Source organism: Labrus mixtus, chromosome 15, assembly GCF_963584025.1.
Source record: "Labrus mixtus chromosome 15, fLabMix1.1, whole genome shotgun sequence".
NCBI lineage: Eukaryota > Metazoa > Chordata > Actinopteri > Labriformes > Labridae > Labrus > Labrus mixtus.
In genome coordinates this window covers 7,641,900-7,662,849 of record NC_083626.1, presented here as the reverse complement: position 1 = coordinate 7,662,849, position 20,950 = coordinate 7,641,900, and the positions used below count along the sequence as shown (strand labels likewise).

General features: G+C 41.3%; 1 protein-coding gene across 8 annotated transcripts; it reads left to right on the top strand.

Annotated features, from left to right (window-relative positions):
• Nucleotides 1–752: 752 nt before the first annotated feature.
• On the top strand, nucleotides 753–12,555 carry LOC132990072 (protein-glutamine gamma-glutamyltransferase 2-like). Of its 8 annotated transcripts, none has more exons than XM_061058110.1 (18): nucleotides 753–885; nucleotides 1,179–1,373; nucleotides 1,726–1,962; nucleotides 2,297–2,415; nucleotides 2,493–2,621; nucleotides 2,724–2,901; nucleotides 3,734–3,869; nucleotides 4,020–4,123; nucleotides 4,987–5,226; nucleotides 6,169–6,210; nucleotides 6,320–6,358; nucleotides 6,934–6,981; nucleotides 7,906–7,953; nucleotides 8,878–8,925; nucleotides 9,553–9,774; nucleotides 9,898–10,058; nucleotides 10,261–10,400; nucleotides 11,906–12,555. In XM_061058110.1, exons 1-18 carry the CDS (start codon nucleotides 849–851, stop codon nucleotides 12,060–12,062), a joined length of 2,280 nt encoding a protein of 759 aa, XP_060914093.1. In that variant the 5' UTR covers nucleotides 753–848; the 3' UTR covers nucleotides 12,063–12,555. The 8 variants fall into 8 exon arrangements, with proteins under 8 accessions (XP_060914093.1, XP_060914092.1, XP_060914098.1 ...); XM_061058109.1 differs by having other exon boundaries at nucleotides 9,550–9,774; XM_061058115.1 differs by lacking the exon at nucleotides 7,906–7,953.
• The last annotated feature ends 8,395 nt before the right edge of the window (nucleotides 12,556–20,950 follow it).

Sequence of the window (20,950 nt, the reverse complement as noted above, 5' to 3'; positions counted from 1 at the left end):
TCTGATACCCAACTGGGTCGCCTGCTTGAAGGACTACAGCCTCCGTACACGGGGTGCGGCCTAACCACTAGGCCATCTGTGCCAAATTGACTTGTTTTAAGTCTGGCTGCACCAAAAATCTTGGAGACTGATATTGTCTTGTCAGATCATCGTTTTGCTCATCGCAACTCATTTCCGCCCCCATTTCTTTCATTTTCCTCTCAGGATTGAGAGCTGACTTGTTACCTCTGATTGGGTCTTTGAAAGGCCACGTCCCTGACACACTGTGCAGCTTCTTTTTTAGAGTCAACCAAACATTTTACACTTGCTGAGACAACCACTTGCTTCTCGTCAGTTGGTATTCTCTCATTATATTTTGTGTATGACCTCTTACAGCGCCTGCGTTCCCTCTCTGAAGAAGTGAAGAAGACCTCTCTCTTGCTCTTTCTCTCTTTCTTTCTTCTCTCTCTCTCTGTCTCTCTCTCTCCGCTCTTTCTCTCTCTTTTTGCATCAGGTATTCATTGTGCTATACCAGCGTTTTGTGGTTGAATTAGTAACTTTTGCATCATTTCGTTATTGTTTTTTTCTGTCAGTGTGATGGCACTGTGGGAAATGTTTTTCTTTTAATGTGTCTGAATCATCCCATAAGGAAGTGGTCGGATATGAAAATAAAGATTGATTCATTCGTTCTTTCATTCCTGTGGTTAAAACGATGTTGCTGTTGATAGGTTTGGTTTGCCACTAAGGACCAGTATTACCAGTAGATAGAGACAGCAAAAAAAAAAAGAGGGAGTCTGAGATGTTTATAAGTGTGAAGGTGGAGCCTGCTTGTCATTCCTTCAGACGCTTGTAAATCCTTGTGTCAGATCATGGACTGCGTGCAGCAGAAAACACACGACCCTTATGGTGAGTTTACAATGTGAAGGAGAGAGAATAATAGGATTAAACATTGTTTAGTCAAGAACTATTGTTTGTTTTTGTTTTCAATGACACATGATGAGTAAAACTTATATTGCTAGTCATTTTTTTAACCTTTATCTGCAAAACTTTCCTCTTATAATTTGCCCTTTTTTAATGTTAATTCCAGCTCCGGCTGCACTTCTCAAGTATATGATGGATCATTCTAATTTCTCATGCAACCTGTTTTTATCCAGCATTTTATTCTAGATCAGCATTGTTTTCATAATCTGTGTTTTCAGCTACTGTTGAGAGCCGGTGCCAACTGAAGCTGGTCAACTATGAGGCTCCCGAGAACCACATTTCCCATGAGACGGAGGGGCTCAGCAGAAAGCACCTGGTTGTGCGACGAGGGGAACCGTTCAAAATCACCCTGATGTTTGGTGACCGGCCGTGGAATCCTCATATCGAGAGCCTGGTCCTGGAGGTTTGGCTAGGTAGCAAAGAGATTGAGCATGCATTTAAATCCTTTGAATGAAGCAGTTGTGTGTTTCTGGTGGAAAGTTCCTGTGTTAGAAACGGGGCCCTGGATGAGGAGACAGAGGTGGAGTTTTTACAGTTCAGTTTTGTTTAGATTTTTTTGCACACAAAGAAATAAAGCTTATGGAATTGTAAAGTAGACACGGGTCAGAGCCAGGGACAGTATGGAGCAAAGACAGGAAAGATAAAACAGACAAAACAGACAATGTCAGAAAACACAAACAAATGACATGAAACAAAGAGTTACTTACTTTGAATTTGTGTTTTCAAGGTGCCACAAGTTATCTGTTATTTCATTTTTCTTTACAGGGGATGTGTCAGAGAATATCAGAGTCCAGTTCTCCGACGAGTGGTCCGACCCTTTAAGATGGTCAGCCAAAATCTACCGAAGCGACATGCATCCTCAGTCAGTCACGGTCCACATCTGCTCCCCGGTCCTTTCCGCAGTGGCTCTTTATAAACTCCTTCTCCACATAGAAACCAGACGGACCAGAAGGAGCTACCTAGTGGGAACATTTGTCCTGCTCTGCAACCCCTGGCTGAAAGGTCGGTCCATGTAATATCATAATTCTGCTTCTTCATCTTGTCAAAGAAATTATTTTGCATTTAGGGTTGGGAGATCAAATGCTTGATGTTGCACGGCCGGGTTCTGGATTCAGAAGTCATATAAACAAAGGGAATCTGAAGAAAAATATATTCTAAGATTTCACAACTTTTCCTCTTTTTGATCCAATTCAATCAAGAAGCAGTGAAATTGTGATGACTTAGGACCCAGAAGTACGATTAAACGTTACATTATAGCAGCATTTGTACTTTCCTACCTCAACATGATGTCAGAGGAAAATGGCCGCCATGTGAATACACTGAATTTATTTTTCAGACGACCCGGTGTACATGCCCCTGGGTGTCCAAACACAAGAGTACATTAAAAGTGACTACGGGATGCTGTACATGGGCACTCCTCTCAACATCAGTAGCCAACCCTGGTCGTTCGGTCAGGTAAGCCACACATTTTTTAAATAAAAAGATCACCTATAATAACACCTTTGAGCTACAATGGGGTTCTGTTTGTGCAGTATGAGCCTGGGGTCCTGGAGGCATGTCTGCAGCTCCTACAGGTCAGCCCACAGCACCTGAGGGACAAAAACGAAGACTACGCTCTGCGAGCAGACCCTGTGTACCTCAGCAGGACGCTCTGCGCTATGGTGAGAGACAAATAATGTATTTACTGTATGTGCTGTAAATGTGCTCAAACAGTACTTGCCATCATTGCCCCCTAAAACGGTCAGTAATGTGTCTCCTCCAAGGTAAACTGTAATGACGACCTGGGGATTTTGATGGGGAAGTGGCAGGGCAGCTATAAAGATGGCGTCAAGCCTACAGAGTGGAGCAGCAGCGCTGACATCCTTCACCAATGGTTCACATCCAGCTGCAAGCCTGTGCGCTACGGACAGTGCTGGGTCTTTGCTTCTGTCCTCTGCACAGGTACTTTAAATAATTGGGACTCAGGGATGTATTAGTGCCAAAAGCATGGATGACATTTGGGTTTATCAAGTGTTCTCCATCTGTCCCTTGGATTTCAGAAAGTTAGTTCAGGTTACTGATAGGATCAACTAAACTCTAAGACATCTTTTTATTTAATCTGTGATATCTGTAACGGTAAATTGGTAATCCTTTAAGAAAAATAACACTATTAATCCGTTTTGTTCCTTCTGTTTGTGCCGTCACATGTTTCGTACCGTCGGAGGTCCATGCTGCACACTTTTTCATTCAATAAATCTGATTGGTTGAAAAAATATCCAAAATTTGGGTCCCAATTTTCATGAGGGAGTTGGTGGGGGGCCTTGGCTAGACCAGTTGAGAACCACTAATCTATGGGATTGTCATCGGTTTGGTATTGTATATAAGCAACTCCCCCACAACCCCCCACACCCCAACATTTTAAGACAAATATTGTAGGTTTGTTACTTGAGCTGTCATGCATTTGAAGGGATGAAGGGAATAAAGGGAAATAATGGATAAGACAATAAGAAATCTAAAAAGTTTGTTCCTTTGTGTATCTATCACTTTGAGTGTGTCTTTGTCTAGGTCATGATGTGATGCAATGCAGTAAAACAAAGAAATTCCAAATTATCTGCATGGCTAGTTAGATAACTAATCACTAATTCTGATCATCATGATCATGAGAACTCCATTTAAATTTTCCCCACATATTTATTTTTTACTAATTAGGCCTAACATTTTGTACCTCTCTTGATTATTTCAAAATCGTCTTCTTTCTAGTTTTCACAATCGTGTTTTTTCTCCTCTCTCTTAGTGATGAGAGTGCTGGGGATTCCCTCCAGGGTGGTGACAGTTTTTAACGCAGCCCATGACGGTGATGGCAGCTTGTCAGTCGAAGAATATTACACGAGCACAGGGGAAAAGCTTAACCTGTCAAAGGACAGCGTTTGGTAGGTTTCAAAATCCTCCAAATTAAACCTACATTAATTTTGGATGAATAGTATATTCAAGTCTTGCTCTCTCAAAATGCTTACTTACTTATCATATGATAGTTTAAAATACATGTGTGCAGCTGTTCATGTCTGTTCGTCCTCTTGCAGGAACTTCCATGTGTGGGTGGAGTGCTGGATGAGGAGACCAGACCTCGGCTCTGGGTTTGACGGCTGGCAGGTGGTGGACCCGACACCCCAGGAGAAGAGTGCAGGTTGGTACCTGCACCATCTGGCATCAATGAACAGCAACCTTTACAGTTAGAATATTAAACCAACCTGGTGGATGTGTCAGAAACTGCAGTACCTCAATTGGCCACATGTTTAGTTAGTAGTGTTGTTGTCTTTTCAGGGAATTGTTCATACACATTTTGGACAGGTCACATTATGCAATATACACTTCAACAAGATCTTTCAAACACTAATATGTCCCCCTAGTCTGTTTACAAACCCCCCAATTATGAGAAAAGTCCATCCTCTCCATCTTTTGCCTGCTCCACTTTTCTGAAAATGTGTACTCAAACAGACCGTTTGGAGATTTTTAGTACTTCTCCCCGTAAACAATAGGGCATGGTGCAAGAAAGCCAGAGCCACATCCCCTTCCAGAGAGGGGGCGTGGTCAGACACAGCTCATTTACATTTAAAGCTACAGACACAGAAACAGCCTGTTCTGAGCAGGGCTGAAATAGAGGGGTTTATAGTCATTATAAAGTACAGGATCAGAGTGGATTTTTAACAAGACACTTCACAGACATGTTTTGGGGAGACTTATTTAAAGTTGTTGAAAAAAGTTGAATATATATGACCTTTTATGGCGTAATGAGCAGTTACACTAACAGAATCAACTATTTTTTTTCTCACACTATTTGATTCAGACTCATAGTCCACAAACCAGTGGATGATGTCATGGTGGATGTGTCTTTTATTTATACAATATTTGGCTTCATCAATTATTTGGAATTTGATTCTTTGATTCTGTAATATTTTTCCATATTTGGACAACGATCTCAAGTTACAAAGTGAAAAATAATTGTGTAAAACACTAAGTACTTAACAATGAACATATCCTACTCTGCAGGGATATACTGCTGTGGCCCTTGCCCTGTTGTTGCCATCCAGCAACGTTACCTGGGCGCCTTCTACGACACCGGCTTTATCAGTGCTTCAGTTGATGCTGACATCATACGTCTGATTGTGAATGATGGACTGGTGGTTGGGAGGACGGTGGACACTGAGGCAGTGGGACAGCTGATCTACACCAAGAGCATCGGCTCAGACCGACCAGAGAATCTGACAGCTGTGTATAAGAGCAAGAAAAGTAAGACAATATCCTCCTAGAAAAAGATTTCCTCTCATTTATAGTGTTATAAGAAATAGGTCAGATTCACATGAAGTTCAAAAGATAAGGACAAATAACTTAATTGTTTGAGTTAAATTAAAGGAGCAATATGTAACTGACACATAGCTTTTAGAAGTTGGTACTGGAGTCCAGATTCAAACCTTTGGAGAGACCTGTATCATCCTTAGAGTCGATGCTCACGCAGGTCACCATGTGGTGGACTCTGAAGCTTCAGTGTTTAGCCAGCTCTGCATTGGTCTGTAAACCTTTCTGTCTTCTAACCTCTCTCCATTTTTCAAAAGCATCTCCAATATTGATCACAGTTTGAGCACGTTTCTGCTCGTGGAGCTTATTAGAAACATGCAGAGGCTTTTTAGGTTGGGTACAATCACTTCTATCTGAACCACTTCTCTTGCCCGCTTCCATCGCTGCAACACCTGTTGGTTTGACCTGATAACTGCTCTCATATCTGACAAACTGAGGGGCGTCCAAAACGGCTGTGTGGGGGTGTGCCTTAAAAGCGTCTACCTTCTCTGGTCCAAACAAATCCAGATCATTCAGGAGCAGAATCTAAAGTTAGAAGGAGGACATACTGGCTGCTGCATTGTTGTCAGAGAAGCCAGCACTTCAACATAGCATGTTTCCTTAATGTCTGAACATATAGTAAGATCACTTTATCATTTCATTCAGTAGATATCTTACATATTGCTCCTTTAAGTTAAAATAAAAATGTACCTCTTCATCTGGTTTATCCTTTGACAACGTTCAAGAGTTTGATTTTATATTTAAAAAAAAATAGATCCTGAGGTCTGTGTTTGTATCCTAACAGCCTATTTAACTTTCTATACACAACTTTCCCAAACTGACACAAGCAATTTGTTTAAGTGATCAACTTATTTTCCAATGTCTTCCCTCTCTCAGGAGTTCAACCAACAAGAGCTGTAAGATGCACACCAAGAAGTGGTACGATGTGTTACAGAGTACCATACTCCCCCCCCCTCCCTCTCTGCCATATATTTTTTCTCATGAGTGTCAAAAACATTTTAACACTTTTTTTTCTGTTGTTTTTCAGAGCGGCAAACTGACACAGTGATGATGAACATGTGCAGTGGTCAGTGGAAACATTTTTCGTCTGTTCTGGAAAGCTTGATTTTCCAGTTAGTAAATTAATCAAAGAAAAAAAAAGAAGGGATGCACCTATGCATCAGATCAACATCGGTATCAGCCGATATTGACCCTGTTGAGCCAGTGTCAGTATCCGATGTTTATTTGTTGCACCAAATCAATGTAATGCTGACATCTAGTACACCAAACTTCTGATTCAGAGTAAAGGTTTGTTATCGGGCAGATGAAGTGACCTGGTGAACAAACTCTGACTTGTTTTCATGTCAAACATGAGAGAAAATGTTGCATTGTGGGAGTCTTACACCAAAAGAAGTCTTGAAACAAACATCGGTATCGGCCCTGATTTTCCCAATCGGTGCGTCTCTAACAGAAACAAGTTCTGCATTTCAATAAATTCAGCTGTATGACCTGGTCCATTGTATGTGAACGGAGCCTATAATAAGTTCAAAGCATGTATTCATGTTAAACCTGTTCTTCTTCCCTCTAACCCAAAACGTACGATTTAGCTTCTTGAAATACCGATCACATTTTTCCCCATTTAACGCAGACTCTCTCTTACAGTGGCGGTTGGTGGCCCGATGCAGTCCAGCCAACTGCAGGATGGAGCAGGTACGTTTTGATTCCTCTCACACTGCCTCATTCTCACACTGGGTTAATGTCGACATTTACAGTGTACAAGTACAAACACTGTCATTATCTGGGGCTCCATTCACAGAGGCCTGTAATCTCTTAGGATCTTTGCAGCGCTGCAAGTCAAAGTAGCATTAGAAAACAATGTTGCACTCCAAAGTTACACCCATTTGAGTTGTGCCTGAGAATAAAGCTCGAGATTAGATAAAATCAGATGAGAAAACTTTATTGATCTGCACGCTCTGCAGTCTTTGAAGGGGGCAGTCAAGGTTGAAATCTGACCTGTGGGTCCTTCCCCACATATCATTCCCCAGACTCTCTCTCTCCCTGATTTCCAACTCTATCCACTGTCCTATCTCTCCAATAAAGGCACAAAAAGCCCCCCCCCCCCAAGAAAAAAAAGAAGGGATGCACCTATGCATCAGATCAACATCGGTATCAGCCGATATTGACCCTGTTGAGCCAGTGTCAGTATCCAATGTTTATTTGTTGCACCAAATCAATGTAATGCTGACATCTAGTACACCAAACTTCTGATTCAGAGTAAAGGTTTGTTATTGGGCAGATGAAGTGACCTGGTGAACAAACTCTGACTTGTTTTCATGTCAAACATGAGAGAAAATGTTGCATTGTGGGAGTCTTACACCAAAAGAAGTCTTGAAACAAACATCGGTATCGGCCCTGATTTTCCCAATCGGTGCGTCTCTAACAGAAACAAGTTCTGCATTTCAATAAATTCAGTTGTATGACCTGGTCCATTGTATGTGAACGGAGCCTATAATAAGTTCAAAGCATGTATTCATGTTAAACCTGTTCTTCTTCCCTCTAACCCAAAACTTATGATTTATCTTCTTGAAATACCGATCACATTTTTCCCCATTTAACGCAGACTCTCTCTTACAGTGGCGTATTGTAGCTCAATGCAGTCCAGCCAACTGCAGGATGGAGCAGGTACGTTTTGATTCCTCTCACACTGCCTCATTCTCACACTGGGTTAATGTCGACATTTACAGTGTACAAGTACAAACACTGTCATTATCTGGGGCTCCATTCACAGAGGCCTGTAATCTCTTAGGATCTTTGCAGCGCTGCAAGTCAAAGTAGCATTAGAAAACAATGTTGCACTCCAAAGTTACACCCATTTGAGTTGTGCCTGAGAATAAAGCTCGAGATTAGATAAAATCAGATGAGAAAACTTTATTGATCTGCACGCTCTGCAGTCTTTGAAGGGGGCAGTCAAGGTTGAAATCTGACCTGTGGGTCCTTCCCCACATATCATTCCCCAGACTCTCTCTCTCCCTGATTTCCAACTCTATCCACTGTCCTATCTCTCCAATAAAGGCACAAAAAGCCCCCCCCCCCCAAGAAAAAAAAGAAGGGATGCACCTATGCATCAGATCAACATCGGTATCAGCCGATATTGACCCTGTTGAGCCAGTGTCAGTATCCAATGTTTATTTGTTGCACCAAATCAATGTAATGCTGACATCTAGTACACCAAACTTCTGATTCAGAGTAAAGGTTTGTTATTGGGCAGATGAAGTGACCTGGTGAACAAACTCTGACTTGTTTTCATGTCAAACATGAGAGAAAATGTTGCATTGTGGGAGTCTTACACCAAAAGAAGTCTTGAAACAAACATCGGTATCGGCCCTGATTTTCCCAATCGGTGCGTCTCTAACAGAAACAAGTTCTGCATTTCAATAAATTCAGCTGTATGACCTGGTCCATTGTATGTGAACGGAGCCTATAATAAGTTCAAAGCATGTATTCATGTTAAACCTGTTCTTCTTCCCTCTAACCCAAAACTTATGATTTATCTTCTTGAAATACCGATCACATTTTTCCCCATTTAACGCAGACTCTCTCTTACAGTGGCGTATTGTAGCTCAATGCAGTCCAGCCAACTGCAGGATGGAGCAGGTACGTTTTGATTCCTCTCACACTGCCTCATTCTCACACTGGGTTAATGTCGACATTTACAGTGTACAAGTACAAACACTGTCATTATCTGGGGCTCCATTCACAGAGGCCTGTAATCTCTTAGGATCTTTGCAGCGCTGCAAGTCAAAGTAGCATTAGAAAACAATGTTGCACTCCAAAGTTACACCCATTTGAGTTGTGCCTGAGAATAAAGCTCGAGATTAGATAAAATCAGATAAGAAAACTTTATTGATCTGCACGCTCTGAAAAAAAACAGTAGTTAGCAAGGTTTACTTGTTGAGTGTCTAGAAATGAGATTTACAAACTTATTTAGATATAGATATTTCATTTTAAGATACCCAAGTAAATTTTGCTTGCTGGTTGATGCAAAGTCAACATTTGGATATATATGATGCCAACCTTCCTGAGGCCCCGCCCCCTTGCCTGCGACTCTGTAACCTGCGTGTCTTTGAAGACTCAGGAGGTCCTTTATTCCTGCAGCAGTCCGTTGTTTTAGTGAACATTTTTCATCTCATAAAAAGTGAAATGATAAGTGTAATAAGATATTTTTGGTTTAAGGTTAGACAGATACACTTTTGATTACGTTTTGCTGTGTGTTACTAGCAGGGTTTCCAGAAGGATTGTCACAAGGTTTGGAGGTGTCCCTCAACATAGATGGGGTGCCATCAGTGGGCAACAGTATCGTCATGTGTGTGACTCTCACAAACCAGTCAAGCAGCCCCAGAGTCGTGATGGAACACCTCAACGCTCAGGTCAAAGAATTTAACGGAAGCCCACAAGAGAGCTTCTGGAAAACACACAAAAAGATACATATAAAGGCCGGGGAAGGTGAGGAGTCCTGCTCGACTAAACCCTAGCAACAAACACCAGCGATCATTTTCATCTTTCTGTTTACATTTGCTTTCCAATATTAATTTTTCTATTTTTTTAAATCCTGCACATTCTCTGCAGTTTTGAAGCTTAAGCACACTATCCCCACCTCTGAGTACGAGGCGTACCTGGCAGGTGATGACATTGTGAACGTTGCCGTGGTGATAAAAGACTTAAAGACCAACGAGAGCATCCTGGCTGCACAGGAGTTCAACATAAGTTCACCTCAGATAGCAATAGAGGTACGGAAACATCTAGAGTCCCTTATCTTCAGCTCATTTTATGTATAAAGCATTGTTTTTCATTTCTTCTCTTCCTACTTCTCTTTGTGCACTTTGGCCTCTTCCATTGATGTAACTCATACAAGATGAGATGAAGGTACTATTTAATGAAGACCAAAGCCAGAAAGGACCTCCCCGTCTAATCATTTGGTTTTATCCACAGATCGACGGAGGGGACACTATCAAGCTGAAGGACGAGCACACTGCTCAGGTTTCCTTCATCAACACGTTTCCCAAAACTCTGAATGGAGCCGTGCTGACTGTAGAGGGATCGGGTCTGTTAAAGGGCAAACACCAGGCCAGGTAAATGTTTTTACATCCGGACTCAAAGAGATACAGTAAATCCTCATTGTCAAGGCACACCTCTAGTTGTTGCAATCATAGCCCCTTAGGACAGAAAACAAAACAATGGGTAAGACACTCACATTCCTGTTATGTCACACATGCTCTTGCTGATAGATAAGTCAGTATGTCGGTCAGAGGAATGTGGTTTGGGAATGCTGCCAGGTTTGTTCTTGCAGCAACAGAAAGAACAATATTGTTGTTACATCTGAATGCGTTCAAATAGCTGTGTAGTAAAAGCAGCTACCTCCCTATTTCTAACTAATTTCTTTGTCCTGTAGCTGACCTCCTGACATCCCTCCTTAAATGTGCTCTATGTAGATTTGGTGGTGAAATTTGAAAGTTAGAGAAATTAAACAATTTTATGCTTTAGATTCTGAACTTAATACACAAACTTTATTCAAATGAAAATTGGGTCTCTGGGAACACTGTTTAGAGTTAAAAAGCGACCAGGAGAGTTACGGTCTGTTGTGGACCCCCCACCATAACTTCTCGCACAGCATTTTATCTTCAAACAGTGTTTCAGAGACCAAATTTTCCTCTGAGGACAGATTGTGTGAAGAGTTATGAACATATACCACATAATCTGTACATTTCTCCAACTTTTGCAATTCTTTACCAAAACTGCATAGTGCACATTTATATAAATACTTTATGAAATGTGGTTATTTGAAATATTCAGCTTCAGTGTTTCCCACAAAAAGACTTAATTATACACTTAATATGTGTATTTATTTATTTTAATCTTGTATGCCTTTATTTAGAATCAGAAGTCTGGGAAAGAGAGAGTTTGGGAAATGAGCCACAGGTTGGTAACCAACCTGGGCCGTCCGCTTGGAGGACTATACTTCTGTACATGGGGCGCACATACACTAACCACTAGGCTACCGACGCCTCAATATGTGTACTTATTAAAGGAAATGAAAGTGCATGTACACATGTCTGTTTTTTTGTGTAAGTTTGCACCTGCAGACTTCAGCAGGATGTGAAGTTACTGACGATAATCATCAGATTGGTGTCACTCGAACCACCAGCAGAAACCTGCTTGACCAGGGTCGGGGGTCACATGTCGATGTATCCTTGGGCAAGACACTTAACCCCAAGTTGTGAATGTGTATAAGTGGATGAGTTCATACTGATGCACACTTTACATAGCAGCCTCTGCCATGAGTGTGTGAATATGTAGGTGTGACCTGCGGTGTCAAAGCGCTTTGAGTAGTCAGAAGTCTAGAAAACTGCTCTAAAAGCTCACGTCCATTTACCATTTTCCACATGTATCACACTTGTCTTTACTCTTTTGTAATTTGAAACTTCAGTTATTTTGGATATGCCTGTTTTCCAATATTAAAACCGAGTCCTTTGCAAATAGTCAGTCTCCAGACTGTGTCAGAGCTGGCCTGGAGCTTCTCTGTGTGCCTTGGTTAATCCTATCATTCTGAAACGATTTTTTCTTTTGTCTTTCCCAGCCTCGTTTTTCTGAAGCCTGGAGAGAAGATAGAGAAGCAGGTGTCCATTGTGGCCTCTTCACCTGGGACGAAAGTACTGATGGCCACTTTCTCACACAGCAACAGCCCCGGTGTTGTTTCCAGAAACTTCCACAGAGTGTCCGTCATGACCGACTGACACTGAAGAGGGCATCCTCCCAAAAGCATCAACAGCAAGAAACAGAAACAAGCTTTTTTATTTTTAATAACTTTGTAATTGTAACAAACCTTCAACAAAGACGACATCTACATCCATTCTTAACAACGGATGAAGTTTAACCATACTTGATTTTGTGTTTTTATAAATGAATGTTTAATATAGGAAATAAAACACTGTCATCTGTCTAGTTTAAGTCTTCCACATTCTAAAACGCTAAAACACTAAACACAGCATGATGTGTGTGAAAATAGGCAGAAAACTCTTTTTTTCAAGCTATTATTTCATCTCGTACATGTTATGACCCAGCTTGTTGGGGGGAAAGGGAAGTAACATAAAACTAGATTTTTTTGGTACATTAAAGATATGTATTAACAAAAAGGTAAAAGAAAATGTGTATATGAAACAGTATAAAGAACACTTCTGTCCTCATGTGACCTTAAAATAAAACGTTATCACAACGATCGGATTGAGAGAGCAATCGTGCAAACTTTGTCAGAGGAGATTTTAACCCTTTAGTATCTCATGTATGACAGGACATTTTGACTTCCTTCCAAATGTACTGTAAGTCTAGATTCATAATCCTGTCCAACAAGTAAGAGTTACAAGACTTAAGCCACAGAAACATGCACTGTCACACAGCTGTTGGACTTCTGAGAAATATTTATTTAGAAATAACAACACGCGTCACGATAAAAATACAAGAACTTTGATTCCATTTCCCCTATTATTATGAAAACAGACCATTTTCATTGACAACCCAGGGAGCAATCGTGAAAATATTGCCCAATTTCATAAGATCCTTTCAGTATCACAGAATACTCGGCTACTCGTGGACTAATCAATAATATTACATCAGAATCAGAAATGCTTTGACTACTTATGGAATATGTAACGGAGCTGGAGAGATAGTCCCCACCCTCAGAGAACCAGGGTTACATATTGTTGTAACCATGGTTACAAAACTTACATTTGCTGTGCTCCGTCCTTCTCTGTTCAGCTAAAACCAATACGAGATCACAGGTGATGTAAATTAAGTTATTTTTATCATGTGTAAATTGTTGTAATGTCATTTTACGGCTCAGACTGATCTGAGCTGCTATACAAAATAACACCACTAGGAGGCAGCATTGCAGTATCTTATTTGTCCATGTCAGACGACTTTCTCTGATAAACACTGAGACTGAAAATGAGACGAGAAAGTGTAAAAAAAATATCACTTTGTGCTCTGAAATGACTCTTAGCAGTCAGGGTTCTGGGATCGTAATCTGTATAGAAGGGGCTTGATGTCACACGGTGGACAAGCATTTGACCTCATTTGTCGATGTATTTTCTTCAAAGAACCAAGTGAACTTTGAAGGCACAATGCAGCCTTGAAATGTCATCATGAAGACGTCAGGACACCGATCTACTGGGATTTAAAGATGCAATAACTTCTCAATCAAACATTTTCAGAACATATACACATTAGTTTATAATTATGGAATTCAGACGTGAAGAAGAGTTCCCTTAATCTCAATCAAACAAAGAAACACGATGAGCTCATTAGCTGAAGTCGTTGATTCAGGGACTAGTCAGATTTGTTGTGGAAGGACAGATAACATTTGTGATGAGTAGACCCTGTTTCTCACTCATACGCTTTAAAGAGTCATGGTTTGTGGTGCGCAGGTGTGAGGTCTCGGGGTCTGTCTGAATCGTCATATGTGTGTGCGATCAGAGGACTTTAGTGTTAAATATCGGTTGAAACTGTCCTCATGTCTGACGTCTCCCTCGTTTTTAAAATCTGTTAAGATTTGAAAACCGCCGTTGTAGAATAAAATAATGTAATATTTGGCTGAAACACTTGGTAAGATTGGTATTTTGAGTCCTAATTCAACATTTTATGACCCGTCTATTAGTGGGATTTCACATAGTTACATTTTCTCTAACTTTCAGCTTAAGTTTAGAAAAGGGAAACTTGCTTTTTTATACTGTTGGAGCATGTTTTCTAACAAGAGGGAGCTTCAACAAGCAGAAAACAGGCCAATCAAACCGCCTGTAAAACTATAGAGGGGCCACTTCAGTGCATGTCAATGTTACAGTCTTATAAATGGGATGATACAGAAGATCTGAGGTCTGTATTTGGACATTTAATTCCAGGAGGTTGAGAGTTGCTTTACAAAGATTCGCTGTGTCTGTACAGCTGCAGCTTAAAGACAAGGATTGTTTTCACCCAAGGTATGCTGGGCTGACATGTGTGTACCGAACAGCTTGTGATCTCACCTCGGTGTCAGGGAGATTGAGGCGGAGGCGTTGGCAGACGGAGACGATAATCAGACTCCACGCTCGCTGATTTTCAGACAAATTAAACGTCAGGGGAAAGCAGAGAGCGGGACCGCTGGGCTGCTTTGAAAAGCTGAGGCTATCATAAATTATTAATGGCTCCCCGTCACGGCCTCCCTCTCTTCATCCCTCGCTCTTTTCAACCATCCTGTTCTCCATCCATCTCTCGCTCCTGGCTCCTCAGTGGTATTCAAACTTCTGCTTCACTTTGTTTTTCCTCTCCTCTCTCCTTTCTCTCCTTCTTGCCTAATCGGTGCCAACCACTTTCTCTTCTCATCAGTCCTTCCTCCCTCCTTTGTCTCCCAGGTTTGTTTCCCTCACTCCCCCCCCTCCTCGCTGCCTCCTTTTTGACTTCACTGATTTCCATCCCTCCTATCCAGCTGCTCTTCATTACCTCTTCCCTCCTTTATCTTGATCACTTTTTCCTCTTTTGCATATCCCTCCTTTTCTTTGTCATTCCATCCTCCATCTCTTTACCCTACCTCTTTATCTTTAAACCATTTATGTCTCCTTTTCTTCAAAGTGTTTTCTTCTTCACCTCCTACCCTCTCTTACCTCTTTCATATAGTATCAAAGACAAGCAAAACATTTTGTTGGTTATGCTGGTTTACTGAACGCTCAAGGATTTGAAACAATGTTTGAACACTTTACATCCAATGCCCTTCATGGATGGAGAGTTTAAAGGCTTGCTGGTGTGTGAATTTGATACAGGAGACATTAATTTGCATTCCTTTGCAGACCTGCAATTCCTTTTTTAAAAAAGGATGACGATGATGTTTCCTCACCAAAACCAAGAGGTTTTTGTTGTTTTCTGACTTGCAACAATTATTAACACGTGCAGTTTACGGTGCAAAACGATTGGTTATTTAGGCACCAAAAGCACTTGGCTAAGGAGGAGAAAGGTGCTGGTTTGGATTTAAATATGTATTAGTAAACACATGCCAGTTACCTAATGTAACCTTGGTAAGTTAATAAGAAAGTTAACTTCTTACAAACCCAGGTCTTTTGGATGAGAATGTAATGTTTGTTTGACCCAAGTGGACGTACACTGATCAACCATAATATTATGACCACAGGCAGGTGAAGTTAAATAAGACAATAACATTGATTATCTCTTTACAATGGCACCTGTCAGTGGGTTGGATAGGTTAAGCAGCAAGTGATCATTTTCTCCTCAAAGTTGATGTGTTGGAAGCAGGAAAAATGGACAAGGACAAGGGTAAGGATGTCGACAAATTTGACGAGGGCTAAAAATGTGACGGCTAGACGACTGGGTCAGAGCATCCCCAAAACTGCAGCTCTTGTGGGCTGTTACAGGTCTGCAGTGGTCAGCACCTGCCAAAAGTTGTTCAAGGATGAAAAATCAATGAAGCGGTTTCAAGGTCACGGGCAGCCAAGGCTCACCGATGTGCTTGGAAAGAAAGGGCCGTAGACTGTGTGATCAAATACAACAGAAGAGCTTCTTCAGTTCATGCTGATTCTGATAGAAAGGTGTCAGAACACACAGGGTATGACAGTTTGTTGCATATAGGGCTACCTAGCTGCATACTGGGGATGGTGCGCATGCTGACCCCCCTGTCGATTTTGCTGAAAGCACCTACAATGTGCGTGAGAAGATGGTGGCCTGGATGAAGCTCAAAAGTTCAAGGTGTTGACTTGATCGACAAATTCCCTAGATCTCAATCCACTAGAGCGTCTGTGGGATGTGCTGGACAACCAAGTCTGATGCATGGCCGCACCCTTAAAGGACTTAAAGGATCTGCTGCTAAAGTCTTGGTGCTAAATACCATAGCACACTTTTATTTTAAATATCAAATTATAGCACATCAAAATAATACTCTTCAGATCAGTGACAAGAAATGACACAGGGGATGAAGTGTCATTTTTTTTGCTGCCTTGGGTGACTGGCCAAGCTTCAATACTTGACCACTTGATATCCAAACAGTCTGCAAATACTTAAGTGCTTGGTGCTCCTCCTGTTGTCTTGCCTTTAGAAGCAGAAGTCTGTAAACTTCCTGCTGCAAGTCGACAAGAGAGCAAGCAGCGAGGGAGCAGATTGATGGATGTGTGTTTGATGGATACCACTGAACAGATGGAACAGCTGCAAAAGCCTTGAAGTGGCCGTCCATCCTCAAACTTGTGTGAGCAATCCGAGGCAGGATTTGCAATGGGGTCTATACATCAGATTTAGAGCTGGAGCTTTGACGTGAGATTGTAAAAGAAAAAAAAAAAAGAGAGATTCATTCGAGATTTTATGAGGGCAAAATGGACTCTTCCAATTGTCATTCCAAAGTACGGGCCTTCTCATTTTAACATATAAAATTTGGGAATTCTAGTCAAAATGGTTCAAGCGATTACATATTCAGGGAGATCATTTCTCACTGTATTGAGATGTTCTTTCACTGCTTGTAACGCTCTCTGTCTTCTGCTTCCATTACACAAACACACTAGCATGCACCTCGACCAGCAACCCCCGCGAGCTGCAATAAAGGCGCCGCTGATAATTATGATAATGAATCTAGCTTCTGTCTGCCGTCTATTGTCACCTGGTAATGAGTTTGTCCTGAAGGTCATTGCTGTAATAGCTCATTAGCAAAGCGGGCTAATGCTGCTCTGTTTTGTAGCCCACAATAGCCGGAGGTGCACTGGTCAGCTGGGGCTATTTGTTTTTTTATTCACCAGTTGTTGAATTGCTGCTTGACTTTCCTGCCTTTCACTATTGATCTGTGTAGGTTTCATTACCACTGAGGGACAATGGGGGGCTGCATGCCTTTGTGTGTGTGAGCATGAATCAGTGCTTTTCATTCATTGGACAGGGCTCGGTATTGTTCAAATAAATGTTATACCAGCACCGAAACCAGGAAGTGTAAACAATAAAGATACCTTTGAGAAATAGAGATACTCACAATCTGAACTGCAATCTGAAACAAACAGATTCTAAAAGATTGCAATTTGTTAAACTTTTGTTTGAAAAAAAACTATATTGAGCGACATGAGAGGGAGTGATGTTTTACTGAATATCAGCACTGGTATGATTCAGTTGTAGAAACAACACTGCAGGAGAATCACAGCAGCTGATATTCAGTCAAAGATTTGACCTTGAGTGTGAAGTTGTATTTTAATGTGTGCGAAGGTGTACACAACAATATGCAAAACAGGACATTTCAGAACAAAACACCATCTCAGTAAACACGTTTCAGAAAAAAACAAAGAAAATACAACATTACCATGAATATATAAAAGTTTATGAGCTGTAAACCATCCCTGAATCCAACAAGAAATTAGACTTTTTTGCATTAAAGGGCCTCCATATTTGTATTTGGGGACTTGTGGATAGAGTAGGAAACTGGGGAGAGAGAGTGGTGAATGACATGCAGGAAAGAGGCTACATGTCGGATTTGAGTCTGGGCCACTTGCTTGGAGGACTATAGCCTCCGTACATGGGGCATAACCTAACCGTTAGGCCATCTACGCCCTGGGCCTGCACATTTTTGGTCAAGTGTTTGTTCTCTTTGTTTAGGTTTCCGTTCGTTAATGCATGAGTAAAAGAGTGTTTTTATCCAAGTCAATATATTTCTACAACCGCTCTGTTTGTTTAAAAAACTGCATTTCATAAACCACTTTGTTCAGAAATAAAATGTTTCAGAGAAGAGAACATTTAAAAAAAAAAAGATCTCAGATAAAAAAGCAACATCTCCGGTTTGAAAGCTTTTGTGATTTGTTCTCCATGAGTTCAATCATTTTGTCCCTTTTCAGCATCCTTTGTTTGAGTGTGTTTGTTCATGAGTGCATGAGCAAGAAAGTGTGTGAGTGTGTTCGATGACCAACACTTACCGGCTCTGCCTCATTAGCTCAGTGCAGATGGATGTCGCTGCCTTTTCCCGTGGACAAACCCTTCCTATTGCTGCCTATGGGGCATCCTAATATAAATGAATTGGCCCCAGCAGGTTCCTGCGCAGGCACTTGGCAGCTCGGCGATAACACATTTTCTCTCTAATGCAGGCCTTATTTTTCAGCCTGGGACCATATGACGAATTCATCCTCACTCCGGGACCGAGGCCCATGAAAACATATTGATTATTTCACCACAGAACCATAGGTCATTCATGAATATCCAAATATTTTATATTCAGAGAACAGGAAATGGGGAGTTGTACAAAAATCTTGTGAATGGTAATCCACTCATCAACATAATACTGTCAGGTGTAATAGTTATTACTGTGGCCCTGAAATCAATCCTAGACTTGCTGTTACTGGTGCCTGCAGGATATATAAAATGTTCACTCAGTGACTACTTGTTGAGAGTCAAACATGCAGGTGCACTTTGTTTCATTGGGAATGTTATTATTTCTCTTTTAGGACAGATTACTTTGTCAACTCAGTCAGGTCCCTTTCACATATTTATTGCAACGCACTCCAATTTTTTTTAGGTGGGATGCAAGCCTCCTCGAGCTGCAGCAGATGATGATATTCAGGAAAATTTACCACAGTGAGCGAATGAGTGAGTGGGAGGTGATGATAACATTGCGACTGGTGAGAAACAGACTCGATCCTCGTGCACATGACGAAGCTGCTTCATACTCTTTTCTGCTCACCAGGATGTCAAATAGCATGCAGCATTCACGTTTTATGTTTTTGTTTTTCTTTTGCATGTCATGTCCGGAGACACCTTGGTATTTACATAATAAGTCCGGTATGGTGAAACTTTTGTATATCATCAGAATCCTCCTATGTGGCTGGTGAAACAAAGTCATGTTAAATTGTAAGTAAAAACTGAATTTAATCAAGAGAGACTTAACTATTTGCAGGATGTGATGAGGAGTGGGCTTTGAGGGGCTGGAACCGGACACTTGTTGAGATGGAATCGAGGTGACATGATCGGAGGAGGGTTGCAGCAATCAAACTGAAATGACAAACTGACAGCAAAAGAGAGGAAAGCAGATTTTAAAATATGACAAAACATGATGAGTGGTCGTGGCAGAATCTGGTTGGTTGAGTTCTTAAAGGGTTAAACGCCCTAATCAGCTGATCACCTGAGCAGGATGAGAGAGGGAGTGACATGAAGGAAGAGTAATGTATGAATGAGTATGTAACAGCCTTCCCATTACAACGCAATTTGGTTTCTTAAGGGTGGGAAGACAAATAATTATTTTAAATGTTGTAAGTTCCAGAAATTCCGATGCATGACTGAGACAGTGTAGACGATATTCTGCTGCTAACTCAGGTGCTCGCCATCAAATCAAGAAAAAAAAAAAAGCTGTGGAATAAAAGTAGATAGAGGGGAAGAGTAGCTGGGGAAATTGGATAGCATTCAGCCATTTTGCGAGCAGGATATATGTCACAGTTTAATGATTCAGTCAGCCATTTTGGCTTTCTGAGACATGACTTAAACAGTCAATTAGAGCGACGTTTGATTAATACGACTGGACTGGGAGCAACCTCAGCCAGGAGAGAAATGGGCCGGTGTGTGAATAATCATCATCAGAGAGCTGGAGCGGAGCAGCGTGAGTCATAATCATCAAAGATTAAAGGGGGGATAAAAACCCCAAGTTTTAAACACGGTCCCGACTCTCTCAGCCTTCGGAGGATGATGATCTATGGACTGTTTTTCTGAATGATTGGAAAAGGAAAAAAGTTCAGAGACGGTTATTTGCCAGTTGAACAATAATGATTCCTCCGGGGGCTATGAGGATCAAAGTGATGAATAAAAAGATACTGGCCGTAATTCTTTACACTTCTTCTTCCTTGCTTTCAAAAGGCTGGGTAGACCTTGAGTGCAGGGAAATTGTAAGATTTTATAATCAATACTCCATGAGATACAGAGTAATTTAAATTTCCTTTCAGCTCATTTTTATTCATCTAAAAATCCAGGATAGATCATCTCGGAGTCTGGCTATTCGACTTTTCAAAGCAGATCGATTACTAAAGCTGCCTCAGAGGAAGCAATTCTGAAACTCAATATCTTAAATGTATTACCGAAACTCCTCCCCCCCCCCCACACACTTTCATACTTTTCAAACTGTTACTTATTGCTCACAGCGCGGAAATTGCATCCGCTGCCTCTCAGTGCAGAGAATGTGTCATTTCAGGATGAAGGTTTACAGGATGATTTAAATCCACAGCTGTCCAAAAGCCTCCACCAGAGAAACCAGAAAACTTCCTGTTCATATTCTAGTTACTTAGTTTAGTAGACACAGCATGCATTACACCGTGTCCTTAATGACCTCAGGAAAGATATTTTCAGACAGGTTCAATTCTCACAGACATCTAGTCCCTACATGCACAAACAGGTCCTGTGGACATGCATTAGTGGAGAGATGTCAGAGTGGGGCTGCTGCTGCACAGGGAGGGCACTAGAGAAGTTGGGGGTTTGGTGGCTTGCTCAAGGGTACATTGGCAGTACTCTGAAAGTGCCCGAGCACCTCACCACCTTCCATATTTTGTTCCTCTCCATGTCAGCAACCCCCCCGGTTCTCAACCCAAGTCCCTACAGGCTAAGCCAGTATAGTTCCCAAATTGGGGGTCGGGCGATTCCTTCCAATCTGAAA

Coding starts and splice junctions, on each gene's coding strand:
- LOC132990072 (XM_061058109.1), top strand. CDS start 849: ATGGACTGCGTGCAGCAGAAAACACACGACCCTTATG. Junction 5,227..6,168: donor TGTGTATAAGAGCAAGAAAA/GTAAGACAATAT, acceptor TCCCTCTCTCAG/GAGTTCAACCAACAAGAGCT. Junction 7,954..8,877: donor CCAACTGCAGGATGGAGCAG/GTACGTTTTGAT, acceptor TCTCTCTTACAG/TGGCGTATTGTAGCTCAATG.